At 39.2% G+C, this 27,964-nt stretch overlaps 3 protein-coding genes across 4 annotated transcripts; all 3 read left to right on the top strand.

The window, feature by feature from the left end:
* Positions 1–804: 804 nt before the first annotated feature.
* Positions 805–13,129, top strand: nfe2l3 (nfe2 like bZIP transcription factor 3). Of its 2 annotated transcripts, none has more exons than XM_023959820.2 (5): positions 805–1,778; positions 4,760–4,837; positions 5,112–5,219; positions 10,302–10,776; positions 10,878–13,129. In XM_023959820.2, exons 1-5 carry the CDS (start codon positions 1,293–1,295, stop codon positions 11,639–11,641), a joined length of 1,911 nt encoding a protein of 636 aa, XP_023815588.1. In that variant the 5' UTR covers positions 805–1,292; the 3' UTR covers positions 11,642–13,129. The 2 variants fall into 2 exon arrangements, with proteins under 2 accessions (XP_023815588.1, XP_078811052.1); XM_078954926.1 differs by having other exon boundaries at positions 805–1,782; positions 4,764–4,837.
* A 978-nt stretch (positions 13,130–14,107) lies between these two features.
* On the top strand, positions 14,108–17,298 carry cbx3a (chromobox homolog 3a (HP1 gamma homolog, Drosophila)). The gene is made up of 5 exons (XM_023959822.2): positions 14,108–14,279; positions 14,952–15,105; positions 15,770–15,926; positions 16,026–16,120; positions 16,779–17,298. The coding sequence occupies exons 2-5, from the start codon at positions 14,960–14,962 to the stop codon at positions 16,903–16,905; spliced, it is 525 nt and encodes a 174-aa protein (XP_023815590.1). The 5' UTR covers positions 14,108–14,279; positions 14,952–14,959; the 3' UTR covers positions 16,906–17,298.
* A 152-nt stretch (positions 17,299–17,450) lies between these two features.
* On the top strand, positions 17,451–21,307 carry snx10a (sorting nexin 10a). Its single transcript, XM_023959821.2, has 7 exons — positions 17,451–18,590; positions 19,201–19,245; positions 19,349–19,435; positions 20,260–20,360; positions 20,449–20,547; positions 20,634–20,828; positions 20,911–21,307. Exons 2-7 carry the CDS (start codon positions 19,213–19,215, stop codon positions 20,990–20,992), a joined length of 597 nt encoding a protein of 198 aa, XP_023815589.1. The 5' UTR covers positions 17,451–18,590; positions 19,201–19,212; the 3' UTR covers positions 20,993–21,307.
* The last annotated feature ends 6,657 nt before the right edge of the window (positions 21,308–27,964 follow it).

The following is a 27,964-nucleotide window of genomic DNA, read 5'->3' as shown; positions in this document are numbered from 1 at the left end:
AAATAAGTTTTACATTGACTGGCAGTCAACACTTGCTTTCGCAACACTAATTTTCCCAAATGGAGTAAAAGCAGCTTGCCACTTCATACTACACCAGGTATATAATAGATGTTTTTCTGGTGCAAGTAAATCTCTTAAAAAGAGACAAAATAAAACTTTTTTTCTTGTTTTGCTCTGGATACACAGTATTTTAGATCTGATGCATGGTGAAATGATTGTTAAAACGTTTCCACATAAAATGCTGTTTTGTTGACCTTGTACAGGTTGAAACAAAGTAGTCTGGACTAACTTTTTGAAAAACATTTTTTGTTTCAACACTTTCATTAATTGTATGTGGGGGGAAAGTCACGTTGATGGCACTCAAAATTAGCTTACTCAGAACAGAAGAAATACATTTAAGAACATTGAAGATGCCCAAAATTACAATAATCGTGTTTGGATCTGAAAGTATTTCCATTCTCAAATGTGCAGACAGTGTTGACAGGGTATTTGGAATGTGAAATATTGACAACTGATGTATTAGCAAAAGAAGATACGTTTGTAGAAAAAAAAGGTTAAAATGAATCTCAAGGCAAGATTAATACAGAGTTGGATTGCAAATGAAGTTATCCACAAAAATTTGAATTTAGATCACAATTTAACTATCATCTGACAAATGTCATTTATTTTATGTAGAATTGGCCACGTTGTTTTTAAATCTCTTCCAAATGTCTGACATTCTTAGCGAGTTTCACCTCAGAAACAGCTGACGTTTTTTTTCTTCTCTTGCTGTTCTTAAAGGAAACTCATTTGACCGTTGTGGTTGGGGTGGAGGCTGCCTGTGTCCGTTTTTCTTTTCTGATTGGTTAGTATTTTGAGTGACAGTCACATCGACCAATCATATTCTACTGTCCCAGACTGTTGATCCAATGTTAAAGAACTATGTCAATTCCAAAAAGAGTACCAGCATTGTGCGGTGACAGCATTTATTTCTTGGCGTGTTTCATTTTCACTTTAGATCCTAAAGTCTGAATTATTGGATAGCTTGGTCTCGTGAACAAGTCACATTTGGCTCACAAGGTAACGAAGAGGAACTCGTCAGCTATGGTTCAGTCCCAAGATTCCTATTAGCCGGTAATTGAAGCTAGTAGCTAACTGCTAAGCGTTAGCTCAGAGCTTTTCGCCGGTACAGGCGAGCCTCTTTGTCTGACAGGAGAAGGCGTGCTCTTTTGTTAGCCTTTTCCCCACTCAGAAAACAGCATTTATCGGGTTCTATTTTCACTGATATCTGCAATTCTGAGCGTTTTTGGAAAATGCAGATCGGGAAAAAATACTTAACAGAAGGCCTAATTCAGTTAACGATCCTGCTTAGTTTTATAGGAGTTCGAGTAGACGTCGACAGCTACCTAAGTGGCTACTATCCGCCTCTGACAGAAATCAACTTGGGTCCTAGCTCAGCTTACACCCAAACACCCTTCCACATTTTGAGAGACACTCTTGACGGGTACGGCGTTCATCCAAAATGTCCCGAGTTGGACTATTTCTTCGCAAGTCGTCGGCTTCTGGAGGAGGTGAGGACTCTAGGCTCGCCGCGGTTTCACACCCAGCTGAACGCGTGGCTGGTGCACCAGGTGTCTGCCACCGACGAGGCCGAGCATGGGCCTTCCACCAGCAGCGGAACGGACACCGACAGTGTGTTGGAAAGTTCCGGAGACTCAGGCGAACACCTTTCGGAAAGTGGACAGGAAGTGCGAAGAAGGGCGAACCCTGAACTGGGACAAGGGCCTTGTCACACAGAGGCAAGTGTGTATAATAATCACATAGAAAGCAAACACATCACACAATGCTGGATCACCTAGTAGTAAAATTGGTGTGGTCATTCTAACTGACAAATATTACTGACCTTAAATTGGATTCAGCCAGCTAGTGTTTGATTCCCTGTGAACCAGGAAACAACTGAAGTTACATGATAAACATGATAAGTTGTGTGCAAAAGGTGAAATTTCCCATTAGGTCTGGCACCGACTCATATTTTTTTAACAACTTGCAAACACCTTGTTTGTTTTTTATTAATAACATTTAAGTTTTTTTTATTTATTTTTTTAATTCGCCACCTTTAAGCCTCAACCACATCTTACCTAACCGGTCAAAGCACTAGTTTAAAAAACCAAAACAAAAAGTCAGTTAAAAATGCACTTTGGCACCACAGGTGTTCAGGTAAATTTCCATGTGCACCTGTTCACTTCCTACATTAAAGCAACCAATAGTGGTGACCATTGAGTTACCTCAGAACATTTGCTGACCAGGAAGCTGCATGACCTTTTATTCTTTTCACTTAAGTGAATTAAAAATAAATAAATATTGTAGCTCCTTTCATGTAAAAAGTTAAAGACGAGTAAAAGTGTTTTCCGGAGCCAGAAGACTGACTCTACTACCTTTTCTTTCTAATTATCTTAAAAATCCAGTTGTCTAACCTAAAGTAGAAATGTCAGCATGCTTGACGTTTTGTCCTGGGGTTATTTTATAATTATGGGTATGTGCTTCGGTTGAGTTATCCTTTAGCTGTGGGCCTTGTGAAGTTGAGTAATAAGCTCAGGTCCACACCTTTGTTGGCTCTTAAAACCTCTATTGCTACCAAATTTTGGACAAGTCGTGTTTAAAGATTGCTGTGACTTGTGGAAATTCGCTATCTCAAGCGAGTGGTCAGTAGTCGTGCTGCTACCTGTAATTCTAACCAAAAAAAAAAAAAAGTTTAATAAAAGCTGTGAAGAAAGCAGCCGTGAAAGAAGGGCAAACTATAAATAAAAGGGTCTACTCCCAATAGCCCACTTTTCCTCTCTTGTTTTTGTAGAAAGGCATTTATAAAGAACTAGCTGCCATTCTTACTGGATGTATTTGATGTTATCTCTGGCACAACTGTTCCACCTGCCAGCTTAAACATAGAGGTGTGATGGTGTGGGATTTTTGATCACCGCTGTGATGAACCAGCAGGGGGCGCGGTGTCGCAGTATTCTTTATTAACAAATAACAGTGACGACTAACTATCTAACTAATGAACTAACTATATAGGTGTTGTAGAATGACTGTATGTGTGTGTCAGCGCGCAGTGTGTAGGAGGAAGGAGGGCGCACAAGTGTGTTGGGGGTGTGTGTTGATTCTTCTGCAGCGGACCGCTCTCGAGCTGCACGCGAGTTTCACCTGTGCTCTCTGGTACAGACATCTTCTCAGAATATTATGTATTGCTCAGTAATAAACAAGACTGCAGACACTTTGTCACCTTTCCGGTAGCCATGAAGCCTGACACCCATGAAGAACACGGGGCAGGAGGCTCTGCCTTTGTTTATACCGACACGTAAAAAACAGTTCCCAAACAAAACCTGTAACGGAATTTCCGGGCTATAGAGCGCACCTAATTACAAGCCGCATGTTATGGCGACTCAGTTGGTACGTCACTGATTACCTTGACCTGAATACTGAGAGACCACAGCAGTCTCAGAGAGGGAGGAGTAACCAGTAGTTTAGCCTATTTATTTGAACACACCCATATCTGCCAAACGGCATGGATCTCACTTCAGCTAACGGCTCCCTCAGTTGTGTTGTGGAACTTCACGCTCAGATTCCCTACTTCCCATGAGTCTTAGGGGTTTAAGGCGGTGCTAACCCCCGGTTCACCACACTGTGTTGTAGATTGAGGATGTATATGTGCTGAAACCGTGTGTGTGTTTAAGAAGGAGCAGGGAGCGGCAGCGGAACGCGAGAGCAGCTCTCCCCTCCTTCTGGCAGTAACACGGCAGCAATGTGGAAATAACAGGGCTGGTTAAAAAAAAACGCCAGTAAAAGAGAGCAGCAGTGACTTATAAGCGCGCACGGCACACGTTCTACGTGGCTCTGCGCGGCGCGAGCGCCTCGGCGACTCCTTCCACAACAGTGAAGGGATTTTTGATCACCGCTGTGATGTCGGGACTCTTGCGACCCCCCCCCCCCCCCCCCCCCCCCCAACACAAAATCTTCCGGCGGGCGGCTGTGTCGCGAACTCAAGAACGCACGCAGCTTGTAATGGAAATGAGTACAATGGAAATTAATAATTAGAACGCAGTAAATGTGTTGTATTTCCTCGCGAGACGTGAACTTCTGTTGTAGAATGGGGATGTGTATGCGCTGCTGAAACCGCACGTGTGTGTGTAAGTAGAGGGAGCGTGTGCAGCGTAGAGGGAGTGGGAGGCGTGGCGTACGGAGTGAAGGAGAACAGTAATAAAAGGTTTCCCCCAGAAGCCCTTGAAGTCTGAACACAGGTCTAGCAGAAAAAGTAAATTATCAGCAAAGATGAATGTGTTTAATGTGTTTAATATAGTTCCAATCACGCACCATATGCCGAACTTTAAAAAAAAAACTTTAAAAAAAAGAAACGTGGGGTCACACCTCTACTTAAACATACCTTTTCTTGAAAAATGTATCAAAGTCTAATCATTGTAGTGATAGCAATGTTTTTCCTTATTCTCCAAAGAGGACGTTGATTGCAGGCATCATGTGTTGATGAATCAGAATCAGGAAGGATATGGTATAGCAACACCAAACATTTTGGCAGCACAACAGAAGGGGTCTTGAAATGACTTGCTTTAAAAAGGAAAGGGATTATAAATGCAAAGACAATTGAAGGTTTTTCTATATCAGCTTACAAGTTAGTTTCCCCTTTCCCCTTCTTCCTGTTATCAGTTTTGTTTAAGCACTTTCACAGTTTTGTAATCTTAGTGTGTCCTTCTGCCTTTCTTTGCCAATCCAGGAAGATGAAGCTCAAGTCACAGAGGAGGATCCAGTTGCCCCTGCACAGCTTGCTCACAGTTCCTTTCTTGAACAGGAGGTACCGTTCTTTTTCTTTTTTCCCCCAAAATATCGGGTTGACCGTTTCAGAAATGCATTATTATTTAAGCTGTTTTTTTCTTGGTTTGTTATTAAACCAAGAGTACTTAAAACATACATTTCTATTAAAACATTAGCAGCAAAATGAACCGAATGAATTATGCAAATCCTGCTTAAAGCTGAAAATTCTTCCTGAATTGATTCATAATTTGATTCTTTAGAAATGGGCAACAAAGCCAGCTTTGTTATATATTTTGTGTTTTTCTCTTTCACAGAGTTTACTTGAAGGCAGCACTACACTGTCCAATCCAGGGCGTTGCCATCCACCTTTTCCCACTCCTGATATTGACTGGAGCAATTTCCTCTCTCTTACAGAACTCGATGTAAGTGTTCTTCACCTGTTTCCAGCATTAAAAATCTGTTGATGTCCTTCTTGAATCACATTTCTATCTATGTTCAAAGCCTTCCCAGGGTTCTTTTAATTATGGTTATGGCATTTTTAGCCAAATTACAAAAAATACGTAATTTTCTTGGACCTAATTTCTGCAGAGTGGCAGTAGGTTATTAGAAATTCCCCTCTGAGTTGTGGGTAGGACCGTTGGCAGAGCAACCCCACCCCTGCTTTCTCCTGCTAACGTTCACCCCTAATCTAATATAATTTAAAACGGTGAGCAATGTTGGAGCTATCCGGCCGTATATTTTTGAGCCAGATCCCAGGATAGGGAAGACGTGCTTGGATTTAGTTGTCTACAAGCGGATGCATAAGAATGCAGGGAGCTTTTGGCTTGCTGTTGTATCTCCTATGTGACGCCTACTAGGGTTGGGCGATGTCCCTTAAATTGGCCGTTGACGATGTTTGCTGTCAACCATCGGAATGGACGATGATATCGTCGTGGGGGGGGGGCTTTTTTAATATTTCGGTCTTATATAATTGCTATTCGTTATTTTACTTTATTACTTTATTTATTTTAATTCCCAACTAATGACTCATCCGCGATTATCCAGTATAAACTGAGGGAAGTAACAAACAAACTAGAAAAGAAATGGTCCGCTCCCGCACTTAACTAGTCAAGTGGACCGGCGGAGCGCGGACTTACAGCATTGTGTTTGAGTGGAAGTGGGGGGGGGGGTGCTTTGAGTTTTAGAACTGCGATCCGTTCCGCAGCTCTAGGGGAACGGGCTACCGAACTCAGAACCGGGTCTAAAAGTGTGTGTCTGAGCAGAGGATCGTGAGCACACACACAGCGCTTTGGGGCGGTGTAAGCTTCAAAGCAGAAAGGCCGCTCAGTCCTTAGAAATCGTTCAAACAATCACGTGGATTTGTGTTTCGAGTCGTGTCCCGACTAAATAAAGGCTGATGTTATTCCCACATCTTTAAATGCAGCCAGGATGCAGATTGCAGCACCACCCAAAGCTAATGTTGTTAGACCGTGTTAGCATTCTGCTAATTCTGGCTTCTTTCCGGCTCAGTTTTCAACTGTCAGTCTGCCCCAAGGCAGCTGTGGCTACAACCGTAGCTTACCGTCACCAAGTATGAATGAGGAGTGAATGAATAATGGACACACTGTAAGCACTTTGAGTGTCTTGAAAAGCGCAGATAAATCCAATCCATTATTATTATTATTAACAGAAAAAGCACTGACCACACGGATTAAAAATAAAACGATGAGCGAACAGGCGTTTCATAATAATCGTAACATTATTAAAAGCACGTTTAGAAGATCGTCTTGTATATTACCGAGCTGACATGTCAATGTATAAAGTCGCTCGGCAACATTGTTTTGTATTGAATTGTTACATTCAATAAAGTTTGAGAAAAAAATAGCCGCTCGGCGGAACTGATATGTGCTTCCAGTTTTCAAACCCTACTGCGCATGTGCGAATGATTTATTCCGACCAAAAGTGTGAGCCATGTGAACGTTTGTTATATTCTGAAAACATTTTTCTGGAACCATGTACACGATTGGATTCTACTCCGACCATTGATCCGGTCAAGATATTTTTCACATGTAACTGCGGCTTATGGTGTCGACTCGCAGCGTGGCGGGGGCGTGGCATCACAATGGTGTCTCTCCATCGGGATGTCAGTCACCCATCACGATGGACGATGGTATCGTCCATCGGCACAACCCTAACGCCAACAAGATTTCTCAAACAACACTTTTTTTGGTCTTCTCCTGATTCACTGCGATTTGCATTAAGAAATACTCTGTCCAGTGGGACTTTATTTCTTTTCTATCTTCTTCTTAATGTAGATACTTTAATAGTATCTCAAAGCCTCTAATGTACATATGTGACTTATCATTACAAATGAAAATTGCAAAAGTGATTTACAACCTACAGACCTGTTTTTCTTCTTCCGCAATTCTCAGAAATTGTAGAAAAATATTCAATGATAAATTAGTTACATTTATTGATAAATATGACATTATAAATGAAGACCAATATGGTTTTAGAGAAAACAGATCAACCGATTGGCTATCATTGATGCTGTAGAGGAAATCACAAATGCTCTGGATGAAAAGAAATATGCAGCTGGAATTTCCATTGACTTAAAAAAAAGCATTTGACACTCTCAATCATGACATCCTACTTGACAAACTGGAAGTATATTGGATAAGAGGACTAGCGCTAACTTGGGTCAAAAGCTATTTAACAGGAAGAAAATAATTTTTCAAGATTGATGAATTTACATCAGAAACCATAGAGATAAGTTGTGGTGTCCCACAAGGATCAATTCTGGGCCCGCTGCTATTCAATATTTACATAAATGATCTATTCAATGTTTCAAAGCTCATGAAACTCATTACTTGCTGATGACACAAACATATTCTATTCTACAGACAATCATAGGGAACTTATCAATGTGGTAAACACAGAGTTAAACAAAATAAAATTATGGATGGATGACAACAAATTATCTTTGAACCTAGATAAAACCAAAGTGATGTTTTTTGGTAACTACAAAGCCAATACCGAGCTCTCAATTGAAATAAATAATATCCTAATTGAAAGTGTTACAGAAATCAAATTCTTAGGGGTTTTCAACGATGACATATTAAATTGGAAGCAACACATCAGACACATACAAACTAAAGTCTCAAAAGGTATTTCAATCATAAATAAATCTAAACATATATTAGAATAGAGCAGTAGATATTTATTGTACTGCTCCTTAACATTACCATATTTCACCTACTGTATAGAAATTTGGGGGAATAATTACAAGAGCTCACTACATCCTCTCTTTTTACTTCAAAAACAAGCCATCAGAATTGTACATGAAGCCGGATATCTTGATCATACAAGCAACTTATTTTATCAATCTGGACTTTTAAAACTGTATGACCTTGCTGATTTTTACACTGCACAACTTTTATACAGTCAGTGGGAAATCGTTACCATTCAATATCCAAAAACAGTTTGTAGGAACTTTAAGATCAAACTGATAAGAACCACAAAGAAAAGTTTCTGTGTGTCGGTGTGTGGCACTTAACTTTGGAACGGGTTAAGTAATGAGCTCAAACAATGTTCAAATATTCAAGAAAAGCTATAAAGAAACTCTGATTTCACAATATAAAGATAAAGGGAGTTAATAATCAATAGGTGTTTGAATAATTCCAAATTATTTCCAAAAATGTGTGAACTTGATTGGTGAAATAATCAAAGCTCTTTTAATTACAATCAATGATTATTACATTGTAATGTGCAATAATTCTTACTGAAATGTTTAAATTACAATCAATAAGCTATTGATTTTCTTTACTTGATCTGCAATGTGTAGCAATAATTACTGGTTTATTGTGATGATGTGTTCTAATAATAATCAATTATTATTACATAATGTTGACCGATACTGTTTACTGAAATCATAAATGAATGTTTTCCGAAGAAAATCAATCATTTTGTTACTTGAAAAGAATCTATTCGGATCAGAACCGGATTACAAAAACTGTAAAACTATAAAATGAATGAATTCAGTAGGGGTGAGATTTAGGGTTGTGCCGATGGACGATATCATCGTCCATCGTGATGGGTGACTGACATCCCGATGGAGAGACCACCATCGTGATGCCACGCCCCCGCCACGTTGCGCGTCGACACCATAAGCCGCTGTTACATGTACAAAATATCTTGATGGGATCAATGGTCAGATTAGAATCCAACCGTGTACATGGGCCCAGAAAAATGTTTTCAGAATATAAAAACGTTCACTAAGGTCACACTTTCGGTCGGAATAAATCATTCGCACATGCGCAGTAGGGTTTGAAAAACGGAAGGATATAAACTCCGCCGAGCGGCTTTTTTTTTCAAACTTTATTGTATGTAACAATTCAATACAAAACATTGTTAAACAGCGCCGAGCGGCTATATATATTGACATGTCAGCTCGGTAAAATACGAGATTATCTTCTAAACCTGCTTTTAATAAACCTGTTCGCTCATCATTTGAATTTTAATCCGTGTGGTCAGTGCTTTTTCTGAACGAAGCCAGGATTAGCAGTATGCTAACACGGGCTAACAACATTAGCTTTGGGTGGTGCTGCTTGCTGGCTGCACGTAAACATGTAAGAATAACATCAGCCTTTATTTAGTCGGGACACGACTGGAAACACAAATCCACGTGATTGATTGAATGTTTTCTAAGGACTGAGCGACATTTCTGCTTTGAAGCTCAAACCGCTGTGTGTGCTGACGATCCGAGCTGTGCTCAGACACACACTTTTAGACCCGGTTCTGAGTTCGGTTGCTTGTACCCCTAGAGCTGCGGGACGGATCGCAGTCTTAAATCTCCCACACATACCGCTCATGTACCCCCCCCCCCCCCCCCTTCCCATCAAACACAAAGCTGTAAGTCCGCACTCCCCCGGAAGTGCGGGAGCGGACTACTTCTTTTCTATTTTGTTTGTTACTTTTTTTGTTAAAGTCACTTACCTCAGTTTATACTGGATCATCGCGGATTAGTCATCAGTTGGGAAATAAAATGAAAAAAGCAAAAAAACGAATAGCAGTTATATAAGAACCAAAAATGTAACCCCCCCCCCCCCCCGACGATGTCATCGTCCATCCCGATGGTTGACAGCAAACATCGTCAACGGCCAATTTAGGGGACATCGCCCAACCTTAGTGAGATTATATAAGTTTGCTTCTTCCCACTCCTTTTCAAGCAATAAATCAAGCTCTACTTGACTTTAGTTAATGATCACTGTATTTAATTAAGCAAAGTGTGATTTAAGTGACTTTTTTGTTTTGTTTTATTTTATTTTCTGTCCTTTTAAACTATGCATTTCAACATTTCTGTAATGAGTTTGATAAATATGTGTAAATCCTTTATTGCTTTGACTAAAATGCTTGAAATAAATTGATCAAATCAAATCAAAAATCAAAGTAACACAAGCAAAACCTGCTTTTCAGGAGAATGAGATGAATTCCATCTAAAAAGACACCATATGTCTCCTGTTTAGGACCTGGATTGTCTTGTTTCTGGTCGTCTGCCAGACCTCAACACTGACATCATAGGCGCCATCAGCCAGAATGTCAGTTTGCACGATGCTATGGTAACCAGTTCTGGAATATGCGGTGAGTCATCGTCTGAAGGAACTGAGCCCAGGAGCAGTGCTCAACAGCAAAGAAACCTCCTGAGGCTGGACTCCACGGGATCTTCTGACACTTCGCCTGAGATGGCTCTGGGCCTTGCTGCACTTCCTTTTGCCTCAGTGTGCAATATGACACCAAGTGCTACACCACAAGGTACACTGAATGACTGTCTGGATGAAGCTGTGTTTGACCAGATCAATCAGCTTGGCTTGGATGGCCTCGAGACAATAAATAACCAGCTGTTGGGCAGCCTGGGGTGCATAGAGCCCCATGCCCTTGAAGACTTGGACTCCGACTCTGGTCTTTCCTTGGAGAGCAGCTCTGGCAGTCCACTATCCCCAGGTTTGTTGTGACTTTTCTATCTTCAGCCTCGCCCACTGAGACTAGAAAACATAAACCTTTTCTGACTCGCAACCACATTCATGATTTTGTTATTCCCCCAGGTTCATCAGAGATTTCATCATCTTCCAGTTCATACTGTGAGGATGAGTGTGGAGCCACAGGCTACAGCAGTGAGGTAGAATCTGTCCTCTCAAAGGGAATAACGGACTACAGCACGACATGGCCACCGACTCATCCCAATGAGAATATCTGGCATGACCACAGCTACGCATCCGCTGCTCTCTTCAACAAGGCAGCAATAACGCTGCCCCATAAAATCGAGGAGCCTTTTAGCGATGATGTCTGCTCAGACTTGGAAGAACAGGAGCTGAGCCGGGATGAGCTGCGAGCTCGCGCCATGTGCATTCCATTTTCCGCTCTGCAAATCGTCAATATGCCCGTAGAAGAGTTCATGGAGGTTCTGGATAGCTACGGTTTCTCATCGGAGCAGGTAACTCTTCTGAGGGACATCCGCAGACGTGGGAAGAACAAACTAGCAGCTCAAAATTGCCGCAAACGCAAACTAGACGCCATCACAGGGCTCCAGGAGGAGGTGGAGATGTTGCAAGCTCAGCGGGACAGGCTCCTGAGAGATAAACAGCTTACAGCCAAGACGATGGGTGCCGTGGGGCATCAGATAAGGCAGCTGACCAGAGATGTGTTGGCGCGGCTGAGGGATCGTTCAGGACAGCCCTTGAACCCAGAGAGATACACTCTGCAGTGTGGCGCTAATGGGAGGGTTGTAGTCCAGCACATCAGACAACCTGCTGTCTCCACATCTGCCAGCAACAAGACAGACAAGAGGAAAAAAGACAAAAAGCAGTGATGATCGTTTACACACCGAAACTTAGGATTTACCTTTTCTGGGCATATTACTATGCTGAATGGCTTGACTCTGGTTTTGGGATGCCTTCTTTTTTGTTAGTGTATATGGATCCAAAAGCTGCAAAAATAGACATTCATAAAGATAAAATCCTAAAAAGAATATCTGTAAATATTGAGAAAGTTGTAGCTTTCACACTGGACTTTGGCAAAACAAATGGTGCACTTATGGGAACAGCTTAGTGTGTGGCAACTGTACCGGTCTCTTTGTCCCTGCTAAGTTCTAAGACTTTGTGATGGTTACTGCTTAGAGATCACACAAGTGTTGATTCTGTTAGTTTCTATTTACGTTTTGCCTTTTTTTTTTAACCATATCGAAGAAGAGGAAGAAGTAAAAGATTGTATTTATTAAAGTTTTGTCAAAGAGCTCAAAGTGAATATATACACGATGAGACTGTCCAGGACGGTGTCTTTTTATTATAACTTAATCTAAGTGAGCAGACAATTGAAATTTCAACAATCGGATATTGGAGAACACTTTATATTAGATTGATAATTACTATTTAACGATTGGCATTTGACAAAACAAGCGTTTGAGTTTTTGCCTCACTTGTCTTTATGACAGACAGAAAAAAACTGGTAAGATTGACCAAATCATAAAATTGATTTACTTTTGTAAGATAATGAGCATTGTTAGAGGTTACAATAACAAATCTTTTTTAGGTTTTTCCTATTTTCTTGCTAAATAAGTTGTTTGTGGGTATGCAAAAGTGTGCCTTTGATCTAATGACTTTTTTTTTTTTTTTTTAAGTTTGCTGAAGTTGACATTTTCGTGAAAAAATTACAATCACAAACTCTCGGTTTAAATGTTGTTGATTTGGTTTCATGTGCTTTCTGTGACATTTCTATCTGTTTCTGCCATTTCCTGTGTGAGCACATTGCTACATATCTGTTTACTTCAGGATAAAAAAAATACTCCCAAGTTTTCCACTTGATTTATTTAAACTTACATTTCAAAAACCTTTTCCATTTTTTTAAATGAAATTCTACCTCAGGTTTATTTTTTTTTCCTAATCCCTTTTTGACTAATTTGAAAGGTTTGGTGAACTTAAGTGTACTTGTATAATAAAATATTCATTATTACTGTGACCCCAAACAGATAAGCTGTCCAGTTACTTAAAAAATCTATCAGCAAGGCAAGATGTAACCCTTTAAATATTTGTCATTATGCAAAGGGATTGCTATGAAAACTATGGGTTCACAGCTTTACAAAGTCAGCCAAGTGTGTGAAATAATTGTGGAGTGCATGAAGTGACATTTTTCTTTTCCTGGTTTAGCTTAAAGTTTACTTTTCTGTCTCTAAGTTTCGCAAATGTGTGTCTTTCTTGTTTTTTGATTGTTTGCTTGTTGATTGCTGATAGTATGGTTTTTCTTGAAGAATTTAGGCGCTTTTGGGGGATTTGTTTACTCTGAATAAAAAAAGAAAGTGGCATTCTTGTTGTTTTTTCTGATAAATATAAGATTATTGTTCACATTTTATGTGTACCTTTAAGTCTAAGCATTTTTTAAAGTGGGGTGAATGTCTTTCTCCTAACTTAAGTACTTTGCTAGTGCTTTAAGTTTTTATTATTATTATTAATCCAAGTACAACTCAAATCACACCATTTGGCCAGTGCTGTAGTTATTTGGTATTGTCAAAAATGGTAAAGAAGACATTTTGACAAAATTACAATTTTTCTAGCAGAGAATTTTTTACTAACTCGGTTCACTTGGTGTAGAAGATATTGTTCACTATTGCAAATAAAAATAAAAAAATAGAAACATTTGGATTGCAAAAGTGTAGACTGAAGCACAGATCATTTTATTTCGCCTTCACACTTATAGCAAAGGTATTGCTTTAGTGTAACTAAATTTAACAGACAACCTTATATTTATCAAGTAAAGATTACTGAAAATGAATCACTTTACATTTGATAATCACATTGAGACAGTAAATAATTTTCACAGCTTTAAACACTGATACTTAATTTTTTTCACACTCAATCAATACAACTGCACTGACACAATATTGTTTTGTGTATTTGTTATTTTATTTAGGGCTTTATTATTAGGATTCTATGCACCCAAATTCTGTAGATCATTCTATAGCAGGTAAGTTGGTTTGCATAAAATAAACATTTTTTGTAGTATTCTTTAGTAACACGAGTTTATTTTAGCTCAGAAGTCATTTGTAAGCGTCAATATCAAAAAAACTCAAGACATACAGAATATTTAAAACACAAAAACAACTATAAGCTGTTCCTTTATTAGTGAAAACGATAGAAATGTGTCAATGTTTTAAACATGCTGCAAAGCTTTACTCGTGTATTCTCATTTTTCATTTAAAATGAAAAAACATATTTTAAAGATTGTGAGATAAACCGTTATATAAACTGAGAAAAAATAAATGACGTAAAAATAAACTAACAGGACACCGTAGAGTCACAAGTGCTCTAAAGCAAATTGTTTCCTTACGGGCTTCCGTAGCCTACTCGCCTTTTGCGTTTGGCGCGCACCCTCCTTTCTTCATCTGTACATAAAGACAGGCAGTGACCGCGTGGTTGAATAAGTCGTCACCGAGGTCATTTTCTAGGCTTTACAAGGTATGTAAGCTACGTTTACCGGTATTAAATGCTGCATCTCATCTCTTTGTTTTTGAACTTTTTTTCTTAAATAACTAAGACGTAAGGAGTAATTTAAGCTAACTTCTTCATCATAGAAATGAATGCAATGAACCGAACAGAATTTGTATTTGACTCTTCACAGCTCAAGCTTTTTAAGTTTATCAAGCCCGAGTGTTGTATGAATAGTATACTTTTAGTTTTAGACTGTTGATTGTCTCGTTTTGCTATTGCTATTAACTTAACACTAGCACGAACAATCTTTCGTTTTTTTGTTGGGTGTCGATATTGCTGTATTGTTGTAATTATTTGAGGCGTTAAGGTAAGATCTAAAGAAAACACGTTTTTGTAGCATGTTGATGTTCCTTTTTAGTAAAAAGATATAAACAATGGTACCATGGCCTCAAACTGTTTTGGCTACGTTAGCATGTTGGCTAACCCAAAGGACGCTAGTACCATTTACGGAAAACTTGCGGAGTGAACGTGGCCGAGTCGCGTCCGTCGTAAAAAGTTGGAAAAACTAAACACACACATGCTGTACACCTTTATATTTACGGTACAAGCCTTTCTGCTAAATGTGGGTCCTACAGGTGAAGTGGAAAAGGGCAGTTGCGTGATACATCGGCAATTGACTCTCCTTCCTCTTGGTTTTAGAGGCCAGAATGGGCAAGAAGCAGAATACAAAGAGTAAGAAGGACTCACAGGACACGCAGGAAGAGCCAGAAGAATTTGTTGTGGAAAAAGTACTCGACCAGCGTCTCGTCAATGGGAAAGTAGAGTTCTACTTGAAGTGGAAAGGATTTACAGAGTGAGTTAACTGGAGCCTCTCCAGCTAGTTCTTTAGAATGGGGAAGGGGGGTTGGCCTGTTTACTCTGTTACCACATTTTTATGTGGTTAAGGAATCAGACATTTACAATAGATTAGCATGAGCCTTAGATCCAATTTTAAAGTTTTTGTACATTTATACTATGATTCTTAATTTGACCCCTCCCCCTCCTTTAACTTGAGCTTTCATTTAGCTAAAATTAGCCAAATTTTTGGCCTCGATTTTCCTTCTGGCTTATGGGTATACAAAATGGGCTGAATACTTCAGGAAAAGAACAAGACAATTGGCTCGAATGTGGCAAGCATCTGCCCTTTTTCTTTGTTTTCCACTCACGCTGTAACTACCCATATAACGTAAACCAAAATTACAAATAGTTCATTTACATGCAAGAAGACACCAGATTATATGCTTTAGACAATTTTCTCATAACTTGACCAGTCTTGTTATTTTTTAAAGAACACCAGATTGCCCTGATCACTTGATAACCCAGATCATTTGGATCTGATTGGTTTCAGATTGTTCTGAACATGTAGTAAAGTCATTTTTGCATGAAGCTGCTAGTGTTCTCCGCATCCTGTTAGCTTTACATTTTTTTTAAAAGTCATGATTTATATGCAATTGATCACAGCCCTCTTAACTATTTAGTGCTGACAACACCTGGGAGCCGGAGGAGAACCTGGACTGTCCTGAGCTGATTTCTGCATTTTTGGAATCACAAAAGAATATTAAGGAGAAGCCTGCTGCTGTTAAAAGGAAAGCCTCCACAGATGAGCCAGAGACAGAGCCCAAGAAGAAAGACATGGTATGTCACAATGTCATTGCAGTACTTTGAGCTCAGTTCTAATTAGTCATTCTTCCATTTTAAAACTGTTTTCTGAATGTTCATGTGCTTCCACTTTAGGCTGAGAAACCACGTGGCTTTGCCAGAAACCTGGAGCCAGAGCGAATTATTGGAGCAACTGACAGTAGCGGGGAGTTAATGTTTCTGATGAAATGGTACATTTTTATAGAATGTCTCTGACTGTCTACTAGACAGAACCTTTAAAAGATGTTTATGAAATGAAAAAAATTATAAGATAAACATCCCACTTTAAAATCTGGTTCATAGGATTATCATTGTAAAACTCCTCACTACACACTTTATACACTTTTCTCAGACAAACAAACATTTTCACACTTTTCTCTCTTGTTTAAACTCTCAAATAAGACAATAAGTCCAATATTTTAGAAAGCAGACAAAAATCTGGTCACAATGGAAGATGTTTGTAATGGGCAAGCTAAACGCATTTGTACAGGAGACATGGGAGGGAGGAGATGGATGACATGGTCATCAACCAATCAGGATCCAGAGGGCAATCAAAATAAACATGCAAAGATATTTATAAAAATTTGAAGCAGCGATAGATAAACCACAGCATAGGGAGGGGTTAATGTAAAACTTGTTTTAGGTGAGCAGTACAATTTGGCCCAGAATGAAAACTTCTAGTTTGAACGTTGTTCACATTTTCTCTTAACTTCATTGGTTGGTTCACAAAAGAAACATTGTGGAAAGATGTTATTTATTGTGGAATATCATATGACTAATTTTTTTAAAGTAGTTTTATGTTGAATGTTTTTTTTTTCCATTTGTGTAACGCTGTTTAATTTTTTACAGGAAAGACTCCGACGAAGCGGATTTGGTCCCGGCCCGTGAAGCCAACACTCGCTGCCCTCAGGTAGTCATATCCTTCTATGAGGAGCGACTGACGTGGCATTCCTGTCCAGAAGATGAAGCTCAGTAACTGTTGTAGTTTGTGCTGTTCTTTGCATTACCTCTGCTCCTTTCTCAGGACGTTCTGTGCTCCTGTTTCCTGCCTTATCCTTCTAGTTACATGAATTACATAGATTTTTTTTTTTTTTACGCTTGTGTGGTTTTCAATGAGCTTTAAGGTTGTATATACTGGTTCAAAGCTTTTTGAGCTGTCAAAGGTTTTGCAATGTATGATCATTGAAGTCTTCCAAAGTATCTCATATTAAGGACCACTAAGTGTCATACATGTCATAACAACTCTAATTGTTAACAGTTTTAGTGCCTGCACTCATTCTTCCTGTTTGCCTGCTTTTTTCCCCAAAAACATTTTGTCAACAGTCTGTAAATGTTGTTTCAATTTGTAATAAAAGTTTTATGCAGCCAACTTCTTCTTTTTATCCTTTAACCATTGTTTTTTTTTTTGTTCAATTTCTTGTATTGTGGCATTTCTGCTAAGGTTGTCTTCCCCGTAACTAACAGGTAGTTTTAATAAGTGAAGATGCTCATAAAAGCTCTGGATGCAGTGATCACTCTATAGTGATTAGTGTGTCGAGCATGAGACATGAACTTTGGATATTCCTTTCTTTTTCTGTCAAAACATTTGAGCAAACCATATATAAGCACTAAGCAGTGTTGGTGACCCTTTATTTGTAATGAGTGAATTAACGAAATCCTGGAAAATCCTATGCTTTCGCCCTTACATTTTCAGATTTGATTTGTTTGGAAAAGGGAATTGATAGAAATCTCTTTTACTCTTTAGTTCAATAAATGTTTTTCTATTTCAAAATCTCACCAATGACCCTTTGGTGTATGAAACAAAGTTTATTACATGTGTAGTCTAACTTTTTATTTAAATTCTTCAGCTATCTTACTGTAAAAGGTGACCGTCAACCAAGAAGCTCATCCAGGAGAACACGTAAATGGAAACATTCTTGGTAAATTTAGCATATTAAGGTTTTTTTTATAAAGCCCTGGACATATTTGAAAAAAAATTGTTCTTTCACATTCATAATTTGTGTCCACATTTTAGTATTTTTTGTGCACAAATTAGTAGTTGGAATTAACAATGCTAAATTTGTGACCACAAGTGAGTAATTTAAGGGAACAATTAGTTTTTTACATCATGTTCAGTGCTATGTATCCTTTAACAAAAAGCAATAAACAAAACATGTAGTGGTCCAGATTGTTAATAGGTTAACAAATTATTTTTCTCGTGAAGTTGCATCTTTGTGTTCCAAAGCTTCCTTTTATCTATGGAAAACCTTTTTATTATTTAAAATAATGTGATGTTTTTTGTCATTTGTTGTGAAACACTGAGGTCTAATACCCTTAGGATCCGTTTTAATTTGGACTTTTAATCGAACCACTAAGAAACAGGTTCGCAATGACGCAACGCTTAAGCGCCCGGATTTTGCGCACACCTGGGTCGGATGAGCAATCAAGAAAAAGTCTTTTTTGTTTGTTTTTAATCTAGCGCATGGCGTGTGGGTTTGTTTTAATGTTATATCCATATGTCTACTTGCATTGGCCTCCCCCAAAGCACGGAAGGGTCCCACTGAGCAGCTTACTTACATAACTTCTGTGCACACGAGCTAAACTCTGAACTACAGCCCTGAGCCGGACCAGTTGGTTTAAAGAACAGATTTGTTTTCCACACGCAGCCCTCAGAGAAGAACGGTAAGCGCAAATGACAAAACATCAATTTAAGTGTTTAAAATGTCCTTCAGAAATACAAATTTTTCTTAAAGAGTGCTATTCAATTGTTCAATAAAAAGTTAATATTGTAAGCATAGAGGCAAACATCTCTTTGGCTTTTGTTTTTCCTTAAGTTTAAGTCTTATTGATTGTAAATCCAAATTAACCTCAGTGTGCCCACTTATCTTTTATTTTTTTTATTTTAATAATTGTATTTTATTGACTGATTTAGTAAACGATGACTTCTTGTGAAGCTGAAAGGTCTGACATTAAGGAGGAAGTTCAGTGAGTTACTATGATTTCATGTGATGATGGAAGCACAGTGCTGCTTCAACCTGCTTGCTTTTATTATTTATCTGTTAGTGTAAGTGGGATTTCTTATAGCATTTGAGGACGAGTTCATGTGCTGCAGGCAACTGCATAGGCAAAAGAACCAGAATCTTCAGCAAGTCTTAATTTTTTGGTTAATTATTTTTTTTTTGCTTGAGGTAGGCCTCTTGTTTGTTTAAAATAAATTTTACTATACTGCACTTAATCTTTTTATACTTTTATATAGACTGATTTTGAGTTAATGTTATACCTGTCTTTGCAGAGTTAACCTAATATGAGCCGTGTTCTGAATAACTTCAGAAAATCTGTAAGTCCTGCATTTGCTCATTATTCTTAAGTTTATTAGCAAATGTAAAACATTACTACAACACGAAGGGTAAAATCATGCATCTCTGTTTGAATTTTTGCAGGAATTTATTAGCATTTCAGTTCAAGATCCAAAACTCCACAAAGAAGACATCTGGAATACATATGTTGACTATGAGATCTGTCTACAAGTATGTATCCATGGGGAAAATGTGTCCTAGGTGTAAGAATGGGAGGGCTTGATCCAGTGCTGATATTTGTATTTCTGCCCATTTTCCATGATCACCTTTTACTTGAAGAATTGTTTAAATTGAGAGGGGAAAAATAATGCAAGAAGACTGATTTGAATAGAAAAAAGGAGTTTGCTCCTATACTTCTTTTACAGTTAGTGATGAAGGGCAGAGGTCTGCAGAACTGTCAGCTTCCAAACGTATTAGCATAACTTTAGCTGAACTTGCATGTTTGAAATGCAGCCAATGGCCTCAAGCACATTTCCTGTTGAACACAGAGGTAAACATAATTTTAGGGCGATTCTTTAGGAAGGTGATGGGACAACTGCCCATTATCGAGAGTGATGGTTCAAATTTTGGATGATACCCTCCTACCTACTCATCTAATCAAAGGGTGACGTTATGGTTGCTCCAGCATGGAAGTGACCCGCAAAACGGGTCCTCAAGAAAAATCACTGTCATGTAGGAGCCAAATGGTCAAGTTGCCTATACTGTTGCTGAGACATCTTAAGCTGGAGATATTTTGTGAAAATGGATGGATGGATGGATGGATGGGCGGGGTATTTCTTGTGAGCAAATGTGGCCAACAACTCATCAGAAATGCTTGTTTTTTCCCATTGGGGAAAACTTTTTAGGAAATATTTTGCTTAGATTCTTGCACTCATTGTTCATATGGATCTGTAACGGGCTGCTTCCATATTTGGTGGGTGTGTGTATAAAAATAATCTGAGCATGCTATTTATTTCCCTCATTGTGCCAAACTTTTTTTTTTTTTTTTTTTGCAGACCAATAGCATGTGTTTTCGAAAGACGAGGTCTTGCGTTAGGAGGCGATACAGTGAGTTTGTCTGGCTGCGTCATTGCCTGGAGCAGAACGCCCTCGTCTTGTACGTTAGACTTCTCCCCTTTTTAATAAACCTAAGTTTGGCTCTCTTTTTTTAAACTAACACATTAAGTTTGCTCTTTTTTGTTTAGAAATGTGCCCAAACTGCCATCCTGGAACCCCTTTTTTAATCTGAAGAACGAAGACCAAGTTACCAAGAGGATGAAAGGTCTGCAGGAATTTCTTGAGAAGTGGGTTTTTATTTTTTTCATTTTCGGTCCATCCTGGCACTCCCATTTTGTCTTTGGATGTTCCTGATCAAAATGGTCGTTTCCAGTGCTCTCCAGGTTCCCTTGCTGTTATCTGACAGCAGGCTACATCTGTTCCTGCAGTCAGGTCTCAGTATTACAAAGATTATGAAGTGCTCTCTTGGTAAGACAAAGTACACAGTGGCTGAAGCCATACAGCGTTCCAGCAGTGATTGCATTAAAAGTTTAGAGGACAAAGCTACTTATGACTCGGATTGTGAAAGGTACGACATGAAAACAAAGTTCCGCTCTGTTTTTTTGTGAACACTCGTTTTTGGACTGATGCAGTTTCTCTTGTTTTGGCAGTTCCTCATCATCGGGGCTAGGATTGAGTATTGAGACTCAGGTTCGAGAAGATCCCCTCAGTTTCGCTGAAAGGGTCTTGTAGCTGTTTAGATGTCCTTCACAGAGCCTGACTGTTTTTTAGTAGATGCCAGCGACATTGTTCCACTAATGTTTTAAAATGTGCTTGTTCATCCGATGTAAAGTTTCCAGCCTTTAAGTTTGTGTAGTGTATTTTCTTTTCTTATTTTTGAAGAAAACTGTATAGTAAACTTGTTTCTTAAATCTGTACCAAGTTCAATGGACATTTTATTTCTCCAAAGCGACAGAGGTGAAGATGTTTTGGATTGCAGAAAGCTATTTTTCTTTTTAAATATAATTGTACTTTTAATGCTAAAATATAAATAAATTGTATTTTTGAGCAGACTTGTAATTTATTTGTACTGTTGCACATTTTTCTATAGATTCAATGTGATGCTTGGATATTCCTGCACTCTGCTAACATTCCAGTAGAGGGAGTATAGACATAACACCTGAGCTTTAAAGAAATCTCCTTGGGTGGACTTGTATTGATTACAAATTTAACTTTTGTGTGGTGTTCTGTTGAACATCTGATTATGAAAATATGACAAATAATATCTTCTTTCCTGGTTACCTGATCTGAAGGAAGAAAATGTAGATTTTAATTACTGGAAAGGAAGAAAGCTTCAATGTGTACCCTTTTATTTGGATTGTTGAAAGCTGGAAAATGCAAAGGTTCAAAGATGACATTTGTCTGCTCGGTCTCCTAATGAACCACGGAAGTGATCTGCAGCCACCCCGGTGTTAAACCTGGCCTGTCCTGTCTGTCCTCTATTCCCTGGATGGTGCTGTCTTGTGCACACCAGCTATAATGAAGCTGTCATCAACTTCACACACCAGCCACTGCGCTGCTTTCTTACGCCAAATATGTGTGTGCACACGGTGACACCTCTGAAAACAGACTGTAGTGAGTGCACACATGAATGAACATTTTCCCTCTCATCTTGTCATTTTGAGTCCCACCGGTTTGTGGTTGCAGCTCTCCATCTCAGTTTGCGTTACGGTTGACCTTATCAACATACCCACACGACAAGCATACAGCATGACATACAAATACCCTGATGGGTTGAGAGCAGGTCAGATTTCCAATGAAATGCATCTGCAAGTGACTCAATTCTGGGTTTATGCACCCATATGCTGTTTTAAATGGGAAAACACTGAATATTTAGATATTGAGCATTCATGGTACATGTCTATTTCAGCTTGGTAATTTATAACTCAATTTCCAGTGTGCATCGATGCGCTTCATACCTTCAAAACACCAAACAAAGCCCAAACCCAATTGTATTTCAAAGCAATTAGGCTGTCCACTGAGTTGTGAACGGTCCACGTTGCGATGGCTCTGGGCCCGTGTGATATTTTTAATTGTTAATTTTCTATCACATTAGTCAACTCTGGTGCTTTTGGACAGGTGACCAAGTCCCTGTAGCCAGCACATAAAATGATGCAGAACATATTCTCAGCTTTTTAATGCGTCACATTAGATGTACTTAAATGTTTAAAGGGGAAAGGTGCTGCTAAATGTGATGAGTTAAATGACAAGAATGTACATCATATTTACAACTATTTTATTGTTAGGATCTTTCTAATGCTTTTCAATATATGTGGTGACGGTCAATATTGGTTTAGCTTTATGAGTTTAAATTATTAGCTCATTTAGACTTTCACCTGACGCCACCACAGGGAATGGCTTTACTGTGCAAAAGCCAGCAAAGGTAAAATCCATACAAGCAATTAGCCTGAATGGCTCTCACCCTGCCCTTTCACTATTTTCCTATTTTGTTTTTGTCACTCCTGTGCTTCACTCTGTTTTCCGGCCCTCATCCTCTCCATAGGCTGATAAGTTACTTACCTGTCTGCTTTGGTAGATGACCAATTCCCTTTTTTAATTTTTTATTTTTTTTATTTTTTGATGACACTGCAGCCGCTGGGAAACCAAGCCCCATCTAACAGTGGCGGGTTTGGGTCTTGACCTTCCAACCTCCTTTTAACTTGAGACAGCAGTGATCTTCTGCTGTAGTTTTTTAGGCTCCAAATGTACAGTTGATGTTCCTCTCATCGCAAACCCAGCAATGCCTGACATGCAGACATTTTGCATGCACTCGGCACATCAGTGGCCATTTAACAGTTAAAATATGACCCATGCACAGATAAATGTCACAGGGCAATCTATCTGCAAGTGTTAAAAGTCGGCTAATGGAGATGACATATTAGCAGTCCAAATGACTGCCATAAAAGCTCCTGCCATACCTTGGGGCGCTGCCTGGCCACTGTGACTGCAATGGGATATGGTGCTGGCGCTGCAGGGGTGTTGACAGAAACGGGGTGATATCATACGTGGGTGGAGTTCTTCTGAAACAATAAATCCAGAAGGTTTTGTGAAAAGCTGGGCTTGTGAGAGCAAGATCTTCAGGATTGATGTGGCATATTTACTATGGACTATATACCCCCAAAGCGTGTTACACACTCTGTATAAAACTTCTGATGTAATACTATTGACCTCTCACCTTTGACCACTCGTTAAGTAATTATGAGCTAGGTCAACTTTACTGGTAACCATTTGTGCCAATAGTAAAGCTAGCTTTACAATCAATACACACTCTTCAGTCCCACTCGATCCTCCACAGGTTTGTGATCTAGCCCTCCTTTATTCCCTCTTTTCTCTTTATTAATTACCCTTCTCTATCCAGGCGTGTCTTTCTCTCTCTGAGCGAATGGAGCAGTTGTAATTGCTTCTCTCCAGAGCAGTTAGAAGCAGCACAAAGGAACCGTATAGAAACCACATTTGCATTTGAGATGAGCCGTGATGGAGGGATGGAGGGAGGGAAGAAGCAATGCACTGCTGCCCTGCACTGAACAGCTCCACTTGCTCTCTATCCTCACCTCCTCTCATCTATTGTCTCCCTCCATCTTATCTCCCCCGCCCTGTACCTTTCTCAGCATGGGTCCCCTTGCATTGTCTTTCCTGTGGGTTCCAAGGTCGACAGCAGCTTGCTCATCAGAGCGGGTATTGTAAGCTTAGTGAAGGTATGGATGAGCTAATTTGTGTGAGGGAGCGTGTGTGTCCTGAGGCCTGCATATGTGAGGTTGTAATTTGTGTGGCTGTATTTCTAATGGCTGCTAAAGAAGCAGTTAAGGATGGGAGGCTGTAATTAATAACTCAGAAGCTCAGAATTGCAATTTTTTACAACTACCAATATCTCACCATGGCTCCAACCTCTGGCATCACCCCCTCTCCCATGAAGCGTGCACACTTTAACTCCCAAGGGCTCTCCTTTTTTCAGCTTCATAAGCATTTCTCGTTTGTTTCAGTGTTTTGATCAATACAGTTAAAACGCCAAAGCAAGCATAATTAGCCATTGAGATGACTCCCGCAGTGTCTGAATAGGCTTCACCTGGGGAGGTGCTCACTATTATCATCATTACTCAGTGTGTGTGTGTGTGTGCTGCGTGTTCATTCCACACCCAGCATGATCTAATAGAATTGACAAAGTGCGCATCAGGACGTAGATCAAAGGAGAACTTGGGAGCTGTGGGTTAATTCCAGCAGGTGATGGACTCTCCTGTTCGTGGAGCCTTCACTCACCTCCATCTTCATTCCCATGATCATTTGGACAACCTTAACAATGTCTCTCTGCTGCCTTGGTTCATTTCAATATGTTGCAGGCCACCTAAATCATTTTTTATGGGTTTATTTACTCAGAGTGACACAAAGATGGGGGCCAGAGTGATCATAAATTTTCCACATTTACCATGATGCACAGCACTGACTCTCCATCCATTTATCTTGGAAACTGGTTTCAAGTGTTCATTTAAGATGTTTTGCTTTTTAATCTTTACACATTTGACATGATGTGGCAACTAGAACCGACATTTTTCAGAGGAACTAAGTGTCAGAAATTATTGTTTGCTGTAAGAGTCCACATTGGTTTAAGAAAGCATTAGCCTCATATTTTAGGGGTGTAATGATTCATTTTTAAAAATTCGATTAATATTCTAATTTGTGGTTGCTGATACAATTCAGAGCCGATATTGGTTCATTTTGCACGATCCGATTCACTGACCTAAATAGGATGCAGGACATCTTTAGCCAAAACCTCAGCCAGTGTGACCCAGAGATAAATACCTGGTAAAGAACAGTGCAGGTGAGGTTTTTCCAGATTCCTAGTATTTCTTTAAGATAATGAAGTGTAAATTAAATGTATGTACTAACAAACAAATATTAATATCAAATCCATTTACATTTTAGTTTCCTAAAGTTCAGTTCACTATTGTTTTTCCACATCCAAATAATCCAAAGGGAACATTATTAGAACATTCTACCAGACTGTATGGTCACATGTTTGCTAAATTCAAAGTTTTTCGACACATGGACTGGAATGATGGATTGAACAGTTTTTGCTGCATCACGTGTGTTGTCCGCTGTGATGCACTTGGTCGTTTTTATGTTATAGTAAAATAAACCTACCATGTCTCAAACCAAATGGTATTTTCCTATTTCAATCCAATCAATTTATTTCATTTTAAACTAATTTTACAATTTTATAAGTCAACTTAACAACTTGTAGATCAATCTGGTTGGAATATAAATCAATTAATCAATTAAGTCAATTAATTGTTACACCGTCATTATATTTACAGCTGGTTTTCTTCTTTTGTGCTCTAAAAGTGGGTTACAGCGTCTGTGCAGCCGCTTCCCTTCAGAAAAGGTGGGAGACAGCAGCGTTGGGTTACAGTTTTAAGCTCAGACTATGCCTTTAACGGCGAGGTGACGTCTCAATTCCCCTCACAGCCAACAAAGAGCTTAATATGATATGTGGCAGAATTTGTTTGGAGGGCTGTGCAGGTGTCTGCAAGGAAGAGAGCAAGATCCAAATGGCTGCTGTTTGGGGGAATAATTTTAGAGTAAAACTCAATGTTGTGCATGTGTATGTGTCTACAAGCAATGTGTGTGTGTAGGTGTGTGTGTGTGTGCAGAAGGGAGGAAGCAGGGTGGGAGGAGGATTTAGACCCATCATAAAGGAATTCTCCCCCCTAGCCCGTAGCTCATCCCGACATTTTTATGCCTTTTTATTTTCAGGCCCATTGCAGCCAAGCCCAGAGATGTGATTTATACTGCCTGGCAGCATGGGCACTGCAGCAAGAAAGACAGATGGAAGGAGGGAGGAGAGGAGGGTTAGTGGGAGCTGCCGAGGGAAAGAGGGGATAGGGATCTGTTTGGATGGGTGTGTGTGTGGGATGGCTCTTATTAAAAGAGAGGCATGTGGAGGACTGGAAAAGAGAAAAAAAGAAAAGGCAGAAAGGAGGAAAAAAGTAAAGAGGGAATACGAGGGTGCTCTCCTCTACATCTCTCTCCCTTTAATGAGTTATTGGCCCTGTCTGACTCTGGAAGAGGAGCCCCGTCTTTACACGGCACTGCTTTCCTGACAACCTAACCCTCTCCATCCACCCCCCACCCCCCACCCCCAGACCATCAAGACACACCTCTTTTTCCTGTTTGCCTGGTCCCTGCCTGGGGAGTGTGAAATATTCATGGGGCTCCCATTGATTGGGATGGGAAATATTGGGAGGAGGGGGTGAGGGTTTGACAGGCTGAGCTCTGACACATGGAAGGAAAAAAGGCAGCTGCCGCCCACAAAGAGACAGCTCACTTACAGGGAACATGGGTTGGGTGAGGGTTGGGGGTGGGGTGGGGGGGATAGGTAGACAAAGGTGATGAACATGGATGAAGGGGTTAGGAGATGGGGGGTGGGGTCTACAGTGCCTCTGAAGTGCAAATCACTCAATGCAGAAACATAATAAAACTCCACTCCAGTGAAAATGGTCTTTTTTGTGTTCTTAAAATGTTCTTGTGACATATGTTAAGAAAATTTTACTGAGTATTTATTTATCCAAATTGTTGTGAATCAGGGGCATATGAAAAAATGCTTTTTTTTTAAATAAACAGCTTATTTGAAACATAGATACAAGCTCTCTGCTCAAATTCATTCCGATGCAAAACACTTGTTGACAAATGGATCCATGAAAGTCTTTGTTTTCCTCGTCTGAGCTGGAATCTGGCTCAAAACGATGCGACTGGAGAGCTCCAATATTGCTCACCATTTTTGTTGCACCATTAATGTTAGGTTTGGGGTGTGAGGGGCTGTAAATTAGCAAACTGTAAACTAATGATGGAAAATTGAGGAGGGCTGTCACCTCTTAGGGCCAAATTTGTAATGAACTCCTAGAAACTATGTCCTAGAAAATGAAAAAGCTTTTGATTTAGCCACAAACCGCATATTTCGAATTAAAAGACCACTGTGAACACTTTTACAATTGATCAAAAGATGATCGAGTGGGACTTTTAAAATTGCAACAACAATTTTAAAAAGTAAAACAAATAATAAAAAAACAATACTACATTTTAGAAAACCAAAGTAAATTCCAGAAACCAAAAAAGAAAAAAACATTCGGAAAACAAAAATAATTTCCAGGAATCAAAATGAAATGGTAAGAAATGAAACAAAGTACAAAACGTTTGAGTTTTGAAAAAGAGTGAAAGTAGAAGAATGTTTTAGCTGAACTGTGGTAAGGAATTGATTAAGCAATCACAACTTTTGCATTGACTGTGGCCAGAAGCTTAAAGAAATATTGTCCTTCAGAAGGTATTGTTATGCCACAAAACCTCTAGTTGAAAAGTTGAACAAACGTCAGCATCCATCTATCAGTGCTGTCCCACTATCCCTACATTTTCCCGTTTCTTATTATTTTGTTCAGTTTTTAACGTTTCATTTTGATTTCTGGAAATTATTTTTGTTTTCTGATTTTTTTTTTTTGGTTTCTGAAGTTTTGTTTGGTTTTCTAAAATTTAGTATTTTTTTTAATTATTTTTTGTTTTGCTTTTAAAATTGTTGTTGCAATTTTTAAAGTCCCATTCTAATCATCTTTAGAGCTATTGTAAAAGTGTTTGCGGTCTTTTAATTGGGATCAAGCGGTTTGTGGCAATATCAAACAAAAT

The sequence above is a fragment of the Oryzias latipes genome, chromosome 11, assembly GCF_053564925.1.
Source record: "Oryzias latipes strain Hd-rR chromosome 11, Olatipes_Hd-rR_3.1".
Lineage (NCBI taxonomy): Eukaryota > Metazoa > Chordata > Actinopteri > Beloniformes > Adrianichthyidae > Oryzias > Oryzias latipes.
Note: the sequence above shows the minus strand (reverse complement) of the source record. Positions and strands in the feature narration are given on the sequence as shown.

Coding starts and splice junctions, on each gene's coding strand:
- nfe2l3 (XM_023959820.2), top strand. CDS start 1,293: ATGCAGATCGGGAAAAAATACTTAACAGAAGGCCTAATTCAGTTAACG. Junction 5,220..10,301: donor TCTCTCTTACAGAACTCGAT/GTAAGTGTTCTT, acceptor TCTCCTGTTTAG/GACCTGGATTGTCTTGTTTC. Junction 10,777..10,877: donor TGGCAGTCCACTATCCCCAG/GTTTGTTGTGAC, acceptor TTATTCCCCCAG/GTTCATCAGAGATTTCATCA.
- cbx3a (XM_023959822.2), top strand. CDS start 14,960: ATGGGCAAGAAGCAGAATACAAAGAGTAAGAAGGACTCACAGGACACG. Junction 15,106..15,769: donor AAGTGGAAAGGATTTACAGA/GTGAGTTAACTG, acceptor TTAACTATTTAG/TGCTGACAACACCTGGGAGC. Junction 15,927..16,025: donor AGCCCAAGAAGAAAGACATG/GTATGTCACAAT, acceptor CTTCCACTTTAG/GCTGAGAAACCACGTGGCTT.
- snx10a (XM_023959821.2), top strand. CDS start 19,213: ATGAGCCGTGTTCTGAATAACTTCAGAAAATCT. Junction 20,548..20,633: donor CTGCAGGAATTTCTTGAGAA/GTGGGTTTTTAT, acceptor GGTCGTTTCCAG/TGCTCTCCAGGTTCCCTTGC. Junction 20,829..20,910: donor TATGACTCGGATTGTGAAAG/GTACGACATGAA, acceptor TTGTTTTGGCAG/TTCCTCATCATCGGGGCTAG.